Source organism: Nesoenas mayeri (genome assembly GCF_963082525.1).
Source record: "Nesoenas mayeri genome assembly, chromosome: 3".
Taxonomy (NCBI): Eukaryota; Metazoa; Chordata; class Aves; order Columbiformes; family Columbidae; genus Nesoenas; species Nesoenas mayeri.
In genome coordinates this window covers 20,990,775-21,006,449 of record NC_137544.1, presented here as the reverse complement: position 1 = coordinate 21,006,449, position 15,675 = coordinate 20,990,775, and the positions used below count along the sequence as shown (strand labels likewise).

At 41.9% G+C, this 15,675-nt stretch overlaps 1 protein-coding gene across 1 annotated transcript; it reads right to left on the bottom strand.

The window, feature by feature from the left end:
- Window positions 1-1,396: 1,396 nt before the first annotated feature.
- TMEM18 (transmembrane protein 18) lies at window positions 1,397-5,561 on the bottom strand. The gene is made up of 5 exons (XM_080342139.1): window positions 5,500-5,561; window positions 5,124-5,244; window positions 2,996-3,050; window positions 1,895-1,988; window positions 1,397-1,801 (listed from the first exon to the last, which is right to left on the bottom strand). Exons 1-5 carry the CDS (start codon window positions 5,545-5,547, stop codon window positions 1,712-1,714), a joined length of 408 nt encoding a protein of 135 aa, XP_080198265.1. The 5' UTR covers window positions 5,548-5,561; the 3' UTR covers window positions 1,397-1,711.
- Between the last annotated feature and the right edge of the window lie 10,114 nt (window positions 5,562-15,675).

Here is a 15,675-nt window from a genome sequence, read left to right as displayed (position 1 = left end):
AGTTCACAAGAGGAAAGTCAGGAGAATATTTGTGATCATGTATGAAAAATTGCATACCTCTCCACATCAAATTGTAAGAGCAAAGCTGAATTTTCTAAACCAACCTGAGAGGACTACATGAATCAATAAAATCAAACAGGCCTCTTCTTTGGTCCTGAAGGCAGGTGTCCCAGCCTGTCAGCCATTTGGATAGATACTATTCACTCCTTCAAAACTGAGACTGTTCCAAAAGGCACATGCTATCTACCAGACCACTACAGATGTTACCAGGGAGCAGTGACTGTTGGCCATGCCCAACACTGCACCAAGAGTTGCAACAGAACAATTAAGGGACAGTACAGCAAGCCTGCATCTATTTAGTTTGCTAATATAAAGTAGTCTAGCTGTCTGTAATTGTTAGAGCAGTGAGTGAGGAGAGCCATGCTAAATCAATCCATAGGAAATGCTCCACTGTCCTTCCACAATGCTGTGAAGTCCCGCAGAAAGTTTTACTCTCCCGAACTGTGTATGCATACGCATCTGCTTATCTCTCTCAGGTCCATATCTCCACTGTTTCGAAGACTATTCAAGTATTTAAAATTAATTTCCTAAATACACACAACCTTAAACTTACTAGTGTTCTGTGGTTTTGTATCCTACTATTCTTCACATTAGTCTAAGTTCATCTTTCCTACATCTTAAATGACATCCGTTTTAGACAGCAGTTTAGATCTCCACACAAAGGTTTAACTTTTTCCAGATACAGCTTTTGCTAAATACGTCTGAACAGTCTTCCATTGTGTTTGTTCTCCCCTCCCTCAATTTCCTTAATCCAATAAAAACCAATTACTCTGAGCGAAATGGAAGTCTTCATTTTTAAGCTAATTTTTCATTTTCAGTCTTTTTTTTTAATTAAAAAACCAGTAAAACATAAAAAGGAACAAAATTGCATAGAACACTATAAAGTTCCTTCCCTTCTCTGCTGTTCTACAAATAAGCAATAACTATGAAAATTTCATCCAGTTTTAAGAAAAGATATTTATGTAGCTGCATTAAAATAATGAAATAGAAATTGGAAAAATGCCGAGATCATTTTGAATTACTTATACAAATTAAGTACAAGCCTTTACCAAAATGGGAATTTTCTTGAGAAAAAAGAAAAAATCTGATTAGAAATTAAGACAAATTAACACCATTTAAGACACAGTGGATAATTTTATTTACAAATTGCTACTGGCACACAATCCACATAGGAAGTATGAAACTTGATTGATAAAGAAGTGCTTCATAGAAGCATGGATTCCTGAGGTATTCTGAATACAATCCCTCATTTACTGGAATTCACAACACTGCTCCAATTAGCTTAAGCAGCAGAAGGCTGGATACTTGAGAAACACATAGTTAAGACACAGTTAAAAAATACATAGGCAAATGGAAACAGACTGGAAGATTTTGTCTCACCAATACTAATAGCCTTGGTCATGGTGGAAAACTATCTTACACTGAAGGGTACAAAGACCTGTTGAGACTCAGTTTCACAGAGTTTCTCAGTTTCACAGCCAATTCAAACGTATTGGAGGTACTTGCTTTCACCTCATTGTCCACAGCCATGGGCTGCAAAGTCTTCTTAATATCAGACACAAAACCACTTTGGTTTCTGGATAAGCATACAGAAGGACTGGTTACATGGACAAGTATTATTGCAATTGAAAAATAACAGTGTTAGGCACTTTCACTTCTTTTTATCTTTTTCTGCTTTCATTCTGTGTTGTAATGTTTTCAGCTCAGTCATTACATTCAAAGTTCTGTATACCCAGGTGATCTGAAAAGTAAGAAAATTATTAAATTTAACTAATCCACATACATTTACTTATCAATTTAATGAAAGCATCCATATAAATGAATACATACATACCACAATTATAATAGTATTCACCAGCAGTGGTGCTGAAAACACAAGTGAAATAAACATTCCTCTTGAATCAAAGTATTGGTATTTAGAAAACAACCTGAAATAAATTAAGACAAACAAAAGAGGAAGCTTTATTCCGTGTAGTTTACATAATATTAGACTTTCGTACTAACTATTCAACATGGACATTGTACAGATCATCCTACTTCTTGGGATCCCCAAGCGCAGGCCAGCAGTGTATATATTAAATCAGAACAAAGAAACAGTCAGTGTGTCATCAGTTATGACTATTTACAACACTACTATTTAAAGTTTTACTGCATAAAACCTAAATAAAACAACCATAACTTACTAATGTGACAATAGTACATATATTCGTGCTTCAAAAATCATGCTTATCCCAAAGCATGTGCATTACTTTCTTAGGTATTTTGCTTACTCGTATTAAAAAAGATAAGAGAAATAATAAATGTAACGAAGCTGTAATTTAGGTCGTTCATGCCTAAAGTTAAACATAAAGACTTAGATGCGTATGTAGTGTTAAACACATAATTTCCAGTTACATCAGGGAAAGGTTACTTCAGTGCTTATGAAAATAAGCCATCAGTCTAATTCTGGCACACAGGCTTCGCAGAACAGACAAATATTAATGCTTTTTATGCATATATGTAAGTATATAAAATAGTAGTCATATTTTTGAGAAGTGGTGCTTAATGTCAACTTATTAAACATAAATAGCTACCAAAGAAAATCCAACAAAAACAAACAAAACAAAACAAAAAAAAAATCAAAGCTCACATCCTCTTCCCCTTAAACATTGCACTTTGCCAACCACCCACTTAAATATAGATTTTAAGTAGTACAATAAATACACGCTAGCTAGTACATATTATCTTTTCTTACAAGGTAAGTGATAACTATGTTGTACTGCATGGTTTTGCTCTAAAGTTTTACAGTATTCAATACAACAGACCCTCTGCTATCACATTCTACTGATGAGGCATGAGTGACTGTTTAAATTAATGTGTTCTAGGAATGGTAAGAAAAAATAGTATTTTTAGAAAAACATTCATTTGAATGCCGAAATTAAAGTGAAAATATTACCTCCAGTTCATGGCTGCTAATTCATTTATATATTCAGCGCAGTACACTAAGGCCACTGTACAAAAAAGAAAAACACTAGATTCAGTATTCCTTTAAAAATAAACTGTCATCAGTTCTGCCATGTATACTAAAGATGTATACATACCAAACATTAGAATTCCTTGATCCTGAGAAGATCAAATTACTCAGTTAATATTTAACTGCATAAAACCAATTCTGATTTAAATGTCCCATATAGTTACCAGGAAGTACAACGTGATCACAAAACACACCCACTGTATTACAAGCAAACATACAATCCTACTCTTCTGAGCTTTCAGAAAGAGTTCAGCATACAAACAAAACAAAACAAAAAAAAAAGTCCAGTATTTTTCCCAACAATCTTGTTGGTGACTGCTTCTAAGTTATTTCTGTAAAAAGAAATGCCAGTAACCGCTATGGAATTAACTTATCATTTTATATGTTATGGTGTCACACTAACATTACTATCTGAATTCAGGGTACTAATTATATATAAGCATTTTGTTAAAATAAAAACTTTGTTTGAATAGGTGTAAAACAGAGTAGTCTGCTGCGATCAGGTGAAAACTAACATATTCTGACTCAACAACTACATGCAATATGAAGCCATCAAGGCAGTAAAAAAAATAATCAGTGCAATCACATGTTTAACAGAAAAGCAATACAATTACAAAATTTTAAATTTGTCCTTGTATCATTTTCCACAAGTAACAAAGTAAAAAAACTCAGTGGCTAAAGGTGATCTGCACAAGGCAATTAAATAGTGATATGAAGGAGTACTGTTTTGTTTTACCATCATCTGAATTATCTCTGCTAGGTACTTCACAGTATAAACATACCTATAGCTGCTCAGCTGCCAAGGTAAACCAACGTGATAAGTACATAATTTCCTTGGTTATTTCTGATTATCTACAACATAAAACTATATTGCAGTCCTCTCCCAGCTTGGCTAGTTCTCTAAATGATATTTAAAAAATAAACATAGTCTTCCAGTGTTTTCTTGCCTGCAAATCTCTTGCAATTCCTCATTCTTCCTTCACTACTCTGCAAGCATCATAGAACTGAAGTACTGTGTGAAAAAACTCAACTCGCAGAAAAATCTAACCCATGGCTAGAACCAAGGTACGGCTCATAATACATGGATCTAACCCAAATCCATGTCATCTTAATTAAACTAAATACCCTCTGCAAAGCTACTAGATCTTCAGCCAGTCAGCAATACAGACACACTTTTGGCTAGGACAGGCCATTGTGGATTCTCAGGCTGAAGTCCGGCAAACTCTGAGTTAACAGAAGCTGTTACTGCCACCTACCAAACGAGTCTTGCTCTTCCTCAAGCCATTAGCACAGCTGTCAGCAGTGCACATGCTGAACGTGCTTCAGAAATGAATCCAGCTGAAAGGTGATTGTATTCACTGGAGTATTGTGTGCAGTTCTGGGTGCCACAGTATAAAAAAAGATACTAAGCTACTGGAAAGCATCCAAAAGAGGGCTACAAAATTGGTGAAGGATTTGGAGAGGAAGCCGTATGAGGAGCGGCTAAGTCACTTGGTTTGTTCAGCCTGGAGAAGAGAAAACTGAGCGGAGATCTCATCACAGTCTGCAGCTTCCTCACAAGGGGAGGAGGAGAGGCAGGCACTGATCTCTTCTCTTTGGTGACCAATGACAGGACCTGAGAAAATGGCAGGAAGATGTACCAGGGGAGATTTAGGCTGAACATCAGGAAAAGGTTCTTCACCCAGAGGGTGGTAGAGCACTGGAACAGGCTCCCCAGGGAGGCAGTCATGGTTTCAACCCTTACAGTGTTCAAGAAGAGACTGGACAACACCCTCAGACGCATGGCGCGAACTGTGGGGTTGTCATATGCAGGGACAGGAGCTGGGCTCAATGATCCTTGTGAGTCACTTCGAACTCAGGGCATTCTATGTGAAATACTAACTTGCACTCACTTTATCTGCTGCAAAGTATAAATCTGTGCGCTGTGCAAGCATATGAAGAAAAGGGTTATCGTTAAGAGACCAAAAGAAACTATCTGGCAATATTAAACAATGCACATGCCGTTTGTCATCGGAATGTGAGCTCACGGAAGCACGAATTCACGACTCACCCATGCAGAGGAAGTGCCCTATTTGCACCCGGTAGTGCTGCAAGGACACGCACGTCAGGAGGAAGCAGAGGACGTGGAAAACCGCCAACCCCACCAGCCAGGGCTCGGACCAGTCCGTCTTCTACGGACAAAATGATATTAGGTTACAGCAGAAGTATCGCCAGGCACCTAGAGTGAGTAGCTTGCCTCCTCCCGCGCTGAAGCCACAACCGATTTCAGTCACGGACCGCGCTCAAGCAGCCCGCGCTGTGGCACGCTGAGGAAGGAACGAGCAAACCCTGCACGGGCTCTTCGGGGCACAGACACACACAGCAGCCGCTGTCTCCTTCCCCTCTCCCCGGGCGGGCAGACAGCCCGGCCCCAGCTCCCTCCTTACCGCCAGAATAGCGGACACCCCCGGCGGACTGCTCAGCGGCTGCTCCATGGCGGCGGCAGCGCCGCTGCGGACGGCCGGCGAAGTCTCGCGAGAAGCCGCCCAACGGCCGCTACAGCGGCCGTTGGGCGTCTTCTCGCGAGACTTCGCCCGCCGCCCGTTCGCTGCCCCGAGCGGTTTGGGAGCAGGGAGTGCTGCCTCGCTCACCTTAACGCAATGGAGGAGAAGGCGGGCGTTTATTTCTCACAAGTGCCGATTCCAGGGCTACCCTCATCCCCTGAGTGGGGGAAAGGACCGTGGCTGGTCCCATATTTGGGAGGACGAGCAAAGGTGGCTCTCCACACCCCAGCGGCTGCCTCTTCTGAGGGTGGCACCCAGTCACAGAATCACACAGAATCACAGAATGTCAGGGATTGGAAGGGACCTCTAAAGATCGCCTAGTCCAATCCCCCTGCCGAAGTAGGAACACCTAGATGAGGTTACACAGGAAGGTGTCCAGATGGGATCTGAATGTCTCCAGAGAAGGAGACTCCACAACCCCCCCGGGCAGCCTGTTCCAGTGCTCTGTCACCCTCACTGGGAAGAAGTTTCTTCTCATATTTAAGGGGAACCTCCTGTGTTCCAGTTTGTACCTGTTGCCCCTTGTCCTATCATTGGTTGTCACCGAGAAGAGCCTGGCTCCATCCTTGTGGCACTCACTCTTTACATATTTATCAACATTAAGGTCACCCCTCGGTCTCCTCCAAGCTAAAGAGCCCCAGCTCCCTCAGCCTTTCCTCAGAAGGGAGATGCTTCACTCCCTTAATAATCTTCGTTGCCCTGCGCTGGACTCTCTCCAGCAGTTCCCTGCCCTCTTGAACTGAAGGACCCAAAACTGGACACTGCACAGTCACGCGTCTCTGACTGAAATTGTGTTCCTCACATCAAATCCTGCTTTTTCAGATAAGGGACAAGAAGCTCTAGTTATGTTTTTAGCATTTGATACTAAAGTTAGGAAGTAGGTGGGATGTATGTTTTGTCACGGTCTGCTCCGTTGGGGCAGGCTGGGGCAGAGACATTGGTGTTGGCTGTTTGGTCTTTGCAGCACTCAGCTTCGTCTGCTTTTGGGATGGAAGTGTAGGAAAAAGGGAGTTTTAAGCCCAGCTGGAAATTTCTGACAAAAAACCTCAGATGAATGCTTCAGATCATAACTTAAATCAAGTGAAAAATGCTGTTTTTCTTGCTGAATGAATAAAAATTAATAACTATGCAATGGGAAGTGAACAGGACATTTAAAAGGTTAAACCTCTCATTTATAACTCCTTTCACAAAATTCTTGTAGGTCTGTAGGAACCAACCACTCTTAAAGACCTGTCACTCTCAATAGAGATTTTGCACTCAGATTCATCGACTAAGCTGGGAGACTTCATGAATCTTAATAGGATTAGCTTTGTCAAACAAACCATTCAGTCCACATTCTGCTTTCATGAAATTTTTGCTGAGCCTTTGACTTTTTTTTTCCAAAATGTTCGGAAGTGCATGTGTAAGTAAATATTACAAATTTACTATTTTTGTTTAGTCTACGGTATAGCCAAATACAGTTCATAATTGTGAACTAGTCTCTTTTCACTGTCACACTTCTGCAATTTAGTGCGAGATACCTGAAACTGAAGATATGTTTCTTTGTTTTGCTTTAGGTTTTTGCTAGTCTTTTTCTCAACAACAATAATATCTGGAGGCCAATCAAGGCTATTACTTAAAGCATTGTAAAATTAAGTAGGGTAATGCAAAGGTAGTCATTTCTACTACCATTTTGCTCTTAGTTTTAAGACTGGGGGAAAAAAAGATGTTTTAATTCCACATTGTAGATTGGGAAATAAGACTGGAAGAAATTGACCCGTCATTTGGAAAATCTGATGGTTAATGTAACAAATCAAATTGTTTTAGGATTTTTGTAAATGAGGAATCAGGTTCTTGTAAGTACTCAGTTCTAAGTAGTCAGTTCTAACCATCTGCAGTAGCTAAAGGGCCTCAGTGAATGAAGGACACAGTAGCTGCTTTATGAGTGGAATGTGCTGGTCAGTGGTAAATGTGTGATGCAGACAAGCTGGGTGGATAGGAAACTATTGGTTTATTATGGTCACAGCATACTGTATTTAAAAAATCATATAGCTCTTACTGTCAGCCACTGTAGCAGCAGTGGACACTTTCTTACAGGGAAATAGGAGTTGCTTCTTTAAGACCGATTAGGGTAAAGTCAATAACGTTTGTTGTCAGCAGGTGGTAGCAGATACATAAGTACTATCAGATCTTTTCTGTGGTATATGTCACCTTTCATTTATTTTTAGTGGAGAATGAAATGTGAAACAGAAGATACTTAAATGGTAACAAACAGATACATTGCTCTTTCATAGAGAAAAACCTTTGTATTTGTCCTTTTACAGCTACTTTGCAGAGCCAGTATGCTACATTTAGATCCAAATTTTAAAAATACTCTAGTAACCAGAAATATACAGTATCAATGATAATATATAGATATTTCTGGATAATATATCAATATTTCTGTTCTTGGTACTCTAAGTAACTTAAGTAGTTTCTAAAACTCAGTTTTCTGTTGTAAGATTCAGATTCCTATGTAACTTCTTTCCACACTACAGTATTATCCAAGTAGATTGGATGAAAGATCAAATAAGAAGAGTAGATAGGTAAAAGGATTTTTTCCCCCTTTAAACAGCTGAAAACTTAATTTGCTTTACATAGAAAAGGATCTAAAATCACACATTTATGTGAAGTTTAGATTGCTGAAAAAAAAACAAGCTAAGTGGTGAAAAAAACTACTTATGATAGGGAATCCCAAACTTAAATGCTAAGTGATGTTTCTGGTGGTAGCCCTAGATGTTTGCCAGCAGATCTTACGTGCTGTACTAGAAACCACTTGGAAGTGCCTTTTATACTGGCTGGTGAGGGAAATGCAGCTCAGAATCTCCAAGAGAATGAAAAATAACTTCTGATTTTGTAGATCTCTACAAGTATGTGAGATGCTTCATATCTTTTATTTTATTTGATGAGTCTTTGATTAGCAGATAGATAATTTCCAATGGTCTTGTTTCATTCAGATCCTAAGATACAGATTTGCTTTTGTGATAATGCAGTTTTTGTTTCTGCCTTAAGAAGATATATTTTGCCAGGTAAGATCCATTTTTAAAATACATTTGAAAAAAATAAATACAATTTCTGCTGTCCTTGTGCTGAGCAAAGCATGTCCTACACCATTTTATTCTTCACATTTGATATATTGATGTTCTGTCTTTTTAGGCTGTGTTCCATTGTAAAGTGGATTTTGGTTACAAGGAATGGGGTTGTCTTGAGCAGGCAGTTTCCTGTGGAAATGTTGTGAGGAACTTTCTTGTCTTTAAAAATCAATTAAAATATACAAAATGCAAAATATAAATGGCTTATAAATGTCTTAATGTGATGAGGTAAGTCCACATGACAACAGACGCATCCTCTGATCTGATCAGGATTTGCACGTCAGGATTGTTGGATCACAGTCTGTGGTTATTCTACTGTCCTTCTCCACGACATACGTGTTGATCTATAGCCATTCCAGTCTTTAAGCGTTTTCTTGGGAATTGATGAGGCCCAAGTTTTTCTTTAGGTGTCCTTGAGCTTGATCTCCAGGCAGAGATCTCTGAATGCAGAACCAGGAATACCGACAATGTATTGTTTTCAAGAGCACTTGAGTTGTTGATTGCACTGTACAGATGTGTTGGCCAGTTGTTCCTTGGCTTGTCACATGGATTGTGACTCACAACCAGAATGTGTGACCGCAGCCTTGTCAGATGACAACTTTCAATGAATGGATTGAGCTGCCAGGTACAGAAGTTCATCAACCTCAGCAACTGTAGCATTGACAAGCAAGCAAAGTACCTGGGCATCCCTGTTCCATTACAGTTCATAACAGTTAAGTGACAGTAAGGTAGCAAAGTCTACATAACTTTTATTCACTACTTCGTGTGGGATGCATCTCATCAGCTGATTCTGGGCAGATGTAGTGAAGATCTTTGTGTGAGTAGGTGGTTTTATACAGGTTACACTCAGTGACAGGGCTGGGAGGCTTTCACTGCTTTTTGTGTTTCTTCTGTTCGATAACTGCAGTCAGAGTGGTGGATGGCTACCCTTTCCAAACAGGGTGGGTGAGCTGCTGCTTCATGCTGCTTCTCCTGCCAGCTGTGGGATGCTTGGTTCTGAGGGTGTGATCTGAGTTGTCAGCAGCAGCAGATGTGCAGACCCCCAATGACGATGATTAGGTTTTCTCACTGAGAGAAAGCTAAGGTTCAGAGGAGTGGTATCACAGCTGCCCTTTGATTTTCCCCTTGCTTCTTCCAAGCTGTTTTCCCCCCTTTCCGCATTCCCCACTTCCCATCTCTTCGTTTGTCTGCTGATGTAATCATGAACACATGTCTGGCAGTGCAGTGGACCCTGCTGTCTGCCACCCAAGTATGTGAGTAGAGCTGAGATTCTTCCAGGGCCATTTGGCAGGTAGCTTGCTGGTCAACAGGAAGGATTAATAGATACCTTCTGTGTCTCCATTAAGGAGAGAAAAAACTTTAAGAAGACAAGCAAGCTAGTGAATGGGGCAGTCCCTCACCAGAGCCTCAGTCAAGGCAGGGGTAGGAGGTTTGCACATGTTTGGGTTAGTGACACATACCCTGTTTCTGTGCCTTGTAAAGATCCTACTTCTGAGTTCTGCTGTGGGGACAGGGACTGCTCATCGCTGCATCTCCTGCCTGTCGCCCAGCCTGCTCCTGTTGAAGTAGGGTAGTCTGTTGCACTGTCTAGGATAGTCTTCTCAGAGCTTTGAGGGGCATGAACAGTTTCAGTACGAAAACAGATTGAGCCTCAGGCAGGAGTCCAAATGATCATTGTTACTGTGGTCACTTCCAGGACATCATTTTTGTCTGCCCTGAAGATTTTCCTTATTTCCGTGGTTGTGCTCAAAAACTCTCTTAAATTTGCACTTGCTTCCCAATGCAACTGAAGCGAGCCTAGTTCTGGTATTCATTCTAATACCCGTTTCACTAAAATCCTTCACCTTCCCTGTCCTTGCCATTATTAAATGATTCTTTTTGAGCGTTTCCATTATTTTTGCAGCTGCTGTCATCTCTTTACTATTTTATAATATCAGCTTTTACTGGTTATTATGTACTTGGGAAACAGTAATAGTAGTAGTGTTTTAAAGATTTCTTTATAAATAGAATTTAAAATTTCCTATGGATTGTTTTATGTCATTTTTGGGTTTCAGGTTTAGATGATGGGTGCCACTTCATCTGACCTTGAGATTAGCCCTGCTTTTGAAAAAGAGTTGGACTGGATGACCTCCAGAGGTCTAACACTATTCTATAATTTTGATTTCCCAGTGGTACAGACTGAGACTGGGAAACAGCAGTACTAAGCATGACCTGGAGGGCTTCAGGGACAAAAAGCTGGACATAAACCAGCAGTGTGCCCTGGTAGCTAACAGTCTCCTGGGCAGTATTAACAGCACATCCAGGAGGCTAAGGGATTCACCATTCATTAGACCATGTCTGCACCTAGCTTTGGGTACCTCAAATACAAGGCAAATAATGATAAACTGGAAAAAGTTCATCAGCTGTTAGAATGTTCAGGGAGTTGAAGCATTTGTCCTGCGGGGTACTGAGGGAACTGGGCTTATTTGGCCTGGAGAAGAGGTGACTCCAGGAGGAACCTAATAGCCACTTGCCAGTGCTTATGAGGAGCTTCTCAAAAAGGTGGAGCTGGGCTCTTCTGGTGGTGTGGTGGGAGAATGAGATGCAATGTGCATAAATTGAAACTAGAAGTTTGGGCTGGATCTTAGGAAAAAAATTTCCCCATGAGGACAATCAAACAATGGAAAAGTTATCCAAAGAGCTTGTGGGATGTCTGGTTTTGGAGGGTTTCAGGACCCAATTGGATAAAGCCCTGAGCAATCCAGTCTGGCCTCATAGTGGACCTTGCTTTGAGCAGGAGGTTGGAATGACCTCCTAAGGTCCTTTCTAACCTGAATATTCTGATTCCATCATTCCAGAATTTAAATGACAAAAATCAACTCCTTAGTTGTGTTTACTGAACAATATTGCATTAGCCTGAAAGTGAAATGAATGGTTTTGTTTGTTTATTGAGAATCTTATTCCCTTCATCTCTTTCATCCACTTTCTGTCAGGGCATTTTCCTCATTGCCGGATAGCTTCAGACTTCTTCAGGCTTGCTTCTCTTCCTCCACTATCTGCAAACCATACAGGCAGTCTGAAGTGCAAATGTCTTCTTGTTCTCTACCTACTAACATGACAACCTATTAAATTATTCCACTAATGCCACCAAAGATCTCTTCAGAATTCTTCCAAGCCCTGCTGTGGCAGAACAACCAGATTTTATTTCTGTTGGGGTCTTTGTCCAGTCAAGATGGAATAGGCCAAATGTAGTTGCAAGAAGAAGGAGTACTGACAGCCTTATATCCTGCTCTTAATTATGCACTTTACTTTCTTTTTGATTCCCTCTGAAGTTTTGTTCTTTCAGAATTGCTGCATTGATTGCTTTTCAGCTCAGAAGTACCATCTTGTGTCATTCCACAGGATGAAATGGAAATCAAGTACCTTTACATTTCTTTGATGTGTGACTGCTTTGCACCTGGCACATAATACAGTGCATTTCAGTTGCAACATGGCTATTGTAATAAAAGGGCAAGAAGGAATAGAAGTGTTTAGGATGTACTCGATAACTTTAATGATTGTATCTGATCTGATTCCAGAACTTGATGTCAACGTTGTATTTTCTGCTTAAGGACATGCTGTTAAGGCACATCCTAGCCCCTCCTGCCCCTCATTCTTAACATACAGAGTAAGTACATGCTGCATGGAGCAGGGAGTGGCAGGAGCAGGATCAACAACTGGAAGACACACTCCATAGAGTCATAGAATAGTTTGGATTGGAAGGAACTGTCATGAAGGCACCCCGATGTTAGTTTAAGAGACAACAGGGTCCAAAACAACTTTTATTAAACTGGTGAGAAACAGGGTTTTAGCACTCCAGAAGTAACTTGAATACAGGTTCGGATATCAGTGGAGGAAAGTTATTAAGGGGCAGCAACTAATGCAACAGGAGGTCTACAGTGTGCATGCATGTGGCTTCACCAAAACAATGCCGGAGCCACCCCTGTGCCCGGGAAGAGTACACACTTGCTTGAATACGGTGTGGGATTATTTTAAAGGGATACACATACTTGTATTGAGTACGGAAAGTGTACACTCGCAGTCCTGCGAGGGTAAATTTATAATACACTTGCAATCCTATGAAGAGAAATACACATGCAAATGTGCACAGAATATTACACGTGCTTATGTGGAAGCACGGGAGGAAAATACACTCGTGATTATGTGAGGAAATAATTTATACACGTGCTCGTATTGAGCACGGAAAGTATGTGTGCAAATGTGCACGGAAAGTATAAATACACGTGCAAATGTGCACAGAAAGTAGATACACTCGCAATCCTGTGAGGAGAAATTTTACTCACACACGTGGCGGCAAGGCAAGCAGAGTCTCCATCCTAGGGGTCTCTCGGCAGCAGCATCTGGCTCATGGTCCAAGAGATCCACGCAAGAGGTGGAGTCTTGACAAGAATCTTATTTTTTATAGCCTGATCAGAACTGACTGTAGGCATTCCAGAAGCTTCTCTGCACTCCCACGCTGGCTGTGGGGTGCCACTGAAGCTTCTAAACATCCCCCACACTGGCCACAGGTGCCCAGCGGCTCCGTGGCGCCTCAGCACTCCCTTCTTAACAGCCCTGGCCAGGGTCTCTGGGGCCAAACAAAAGAAGCTGTTAGCCTCAAGCAGCAGAGAGAGAGGGAGATGTGCCTACTCCTTCCATATCGAAGGAGGGAGGGAGAGAGGGGGGTTTGCATTCTGCCACAGGGACCTTCAAAGGTCATCTAGTCCAAGCCCCTGCAATGAGCAGGGACATCTTCAACTGGATCAGCTTGCTGCTCAGAGCCCTGTCCAGCCTGGCCTTGAATGTTTCCAGGGATGTGGCATCTACCTCCTCTCTGGGCAACCTGTTCCAGTATTTTACCACCCTCATTGTAAAAAATTTCTTGTTAAATCTAACCTGAGTCTTCTGGTTTATAACCATTACCCCTTGTCCTGCCGTAACAGGCCCTACTAAAAAGTCTGTCCCTGTCTTTCTTATAGGCCTCTTTTAAGTACTGAAAGGCCACAATGAGGTCTCGCTAAAGCCTTCTCTTCTCAAGGCTGAACAACCACAACTCTCTCAGCCTGTCCTCACAGGAAGGGTGTTCCAGCCCTCTGATCATTTTTGTGGCCTCCTCTGGACCCTCTCTAACAGGTCCATGTCTTTCCTGTGCTGAGGACTCCAGAGCTGGACACAGTACTCCAGGTGGGGTCTCACCAGAGTGGAGTAGAGTGGCTGAATCAACTCCCTTGACCTGCTGGCCACACTCCTTTTGATGCAGCCCCAGATACAATTTGCCTCCCGTGCTGCAAGTTCACATTGCTGGCTCATGTCCAGTCTTCCATCCACCAGTACCCCCAAGTCCTTCTCGGCAGGGCTACTCTCAATCCCTTCACCCCACAGCCTGTGTTGATATACTGGGAGTTGCCCCGACCCCAGTACAGGACCTTGCACTTGGCCTTATTGAACTTCATGAAGTTCACATGAGCCCACTTCTTGAGCTTGTCTGGGCCCCTCTGGATGGCATCCCGTCACTCAGGTGTGTCAACTGCACCACTCAGCTTGGTGTCTTCTGTAAACTTGCTGAGGGTGCACTTGATCCCACTGTCTATGTCCTTGATGAAGATACTACACAGTACTGATCCCAGTACAGACACCATCTGGACAACATTTGTTACTTGTGACCATCCAGCCAGTTCCTAATCCACTGAACAGTCCAACCATCAAATCCAAATGTCTCAAATTTAGAGAGAAGGATATTGTGGGGGACTGTGTTAAAGGCTTTACAGAAGACCAGATAGACAATGTCTGTAGCCCTTCCTTTGTGCACTGATGTATTTACTCCATTGAAGAAGCCCACAAGATTGGTCAGGCAGGACATGCCCTTGGTGAAGCCATGCTGGTTGTCTTGAATCTCCTTCCTGTCTTCCATATGCCTTAGCATAGCTTCTAGGAGGATCTGTTCCATGACCTTCTGTCATGTGCTGATAAGGATAATGGCTGAAACATTGTGGCAAAACCAGTTCATCCAGCCACAGGAGATAATACATTCAGTACAGGGTCAACTGCGATTTACATATAACCAACAAGCTAATGAGCCACAGCCCAGTTGGCTGGCTGTTATAGGAGGTGGGGGACATGCCGGAGGGCACATAGCTACACCTTCTGATATGCCTGGCATGGCACAAAGGGAAAAGCTGAGACCCTTCAACATGGCGTGAGACTTGTTGATCTTTCATAATCACTCCTTCCCCCTAGACTTATCCCTCTTTCACAATAACACCTCCACAAAAGACCAAAAGTTGAGCAAGCAGGCAACCCAGAGGTCCATAAAGGCTCACCTTGTGCAAACACTGGCAATGCCCACCCACCATCCTGAGGCCTACTCTGCCCACCAGTCTCACCACATGAACTGAACAAGACACGGGGGGCGCTGCACATCACTGGACCCAAGACTGCGAACTCCATCAGACATAAAGCAGAACCATAAGGATGGTGAAGTCTTTCTTTCCTTTCCTTTCTTTCCTTTCTTTCTTTCCTTTCTTTCCTTTCTTTCCCATACTCCTACCTTTTTGTTTTCCTTTTTATATGTAACATAGTAACATAAGATTTACAGCCCTGCACATGCTGCAAATGTTTACCCATCGAACCTACAATAATGTAAATCCTTCTGCCACCAAATCATATACCTTTTGGGCCAAACTGCAAAATAAAAGCCTTTTGTTTGCGAACCTTAAGTACTGTGTGTGCTGTTTTCCAAGCGAAGGGGACCCATGAACCTGAGTCACTTCTCCCCCCGCCCCACATACCTGAGGGCATGACATGACATCTTCCCAGGCACAGATGTGAGGCTGACAGGACAGCTTTCCAGGGTCATCCTTTCTACCCTTTTTAAAAATGAGTGCGATGTTTCCATTTTTTCAGTCAACAGGGACTTTGTTGTGAGAGATCT

What these genes read in the sequence shown, in the direction of transcription:
- TMEM18 (XM_080342139.1), bottom strand. Translation starts at nt 5,547, where the DNA reads ATGGAGCAGCCGCTGAGCAGTCCGCCGGGGGTGTCCGCTATTCTGGCG. An exon ending in TTAGCAGCCATGAACTGGAG is followed by an intron (nt 1,989 to 2,995) that starts GTAATATTTTCA and finishes AATTTATTTCAG; the next exon opens with GTTGTTTTCTAAATACCAAT. An exon ending in TGAATACTATTATAATTGTG is followed by an intron (nt 1,802 to 1,894) that starts GTATGTATGTAT and finishes CTTACTTTTCAG; the next exon opens with ATCACCTGGGTATACAGAAC.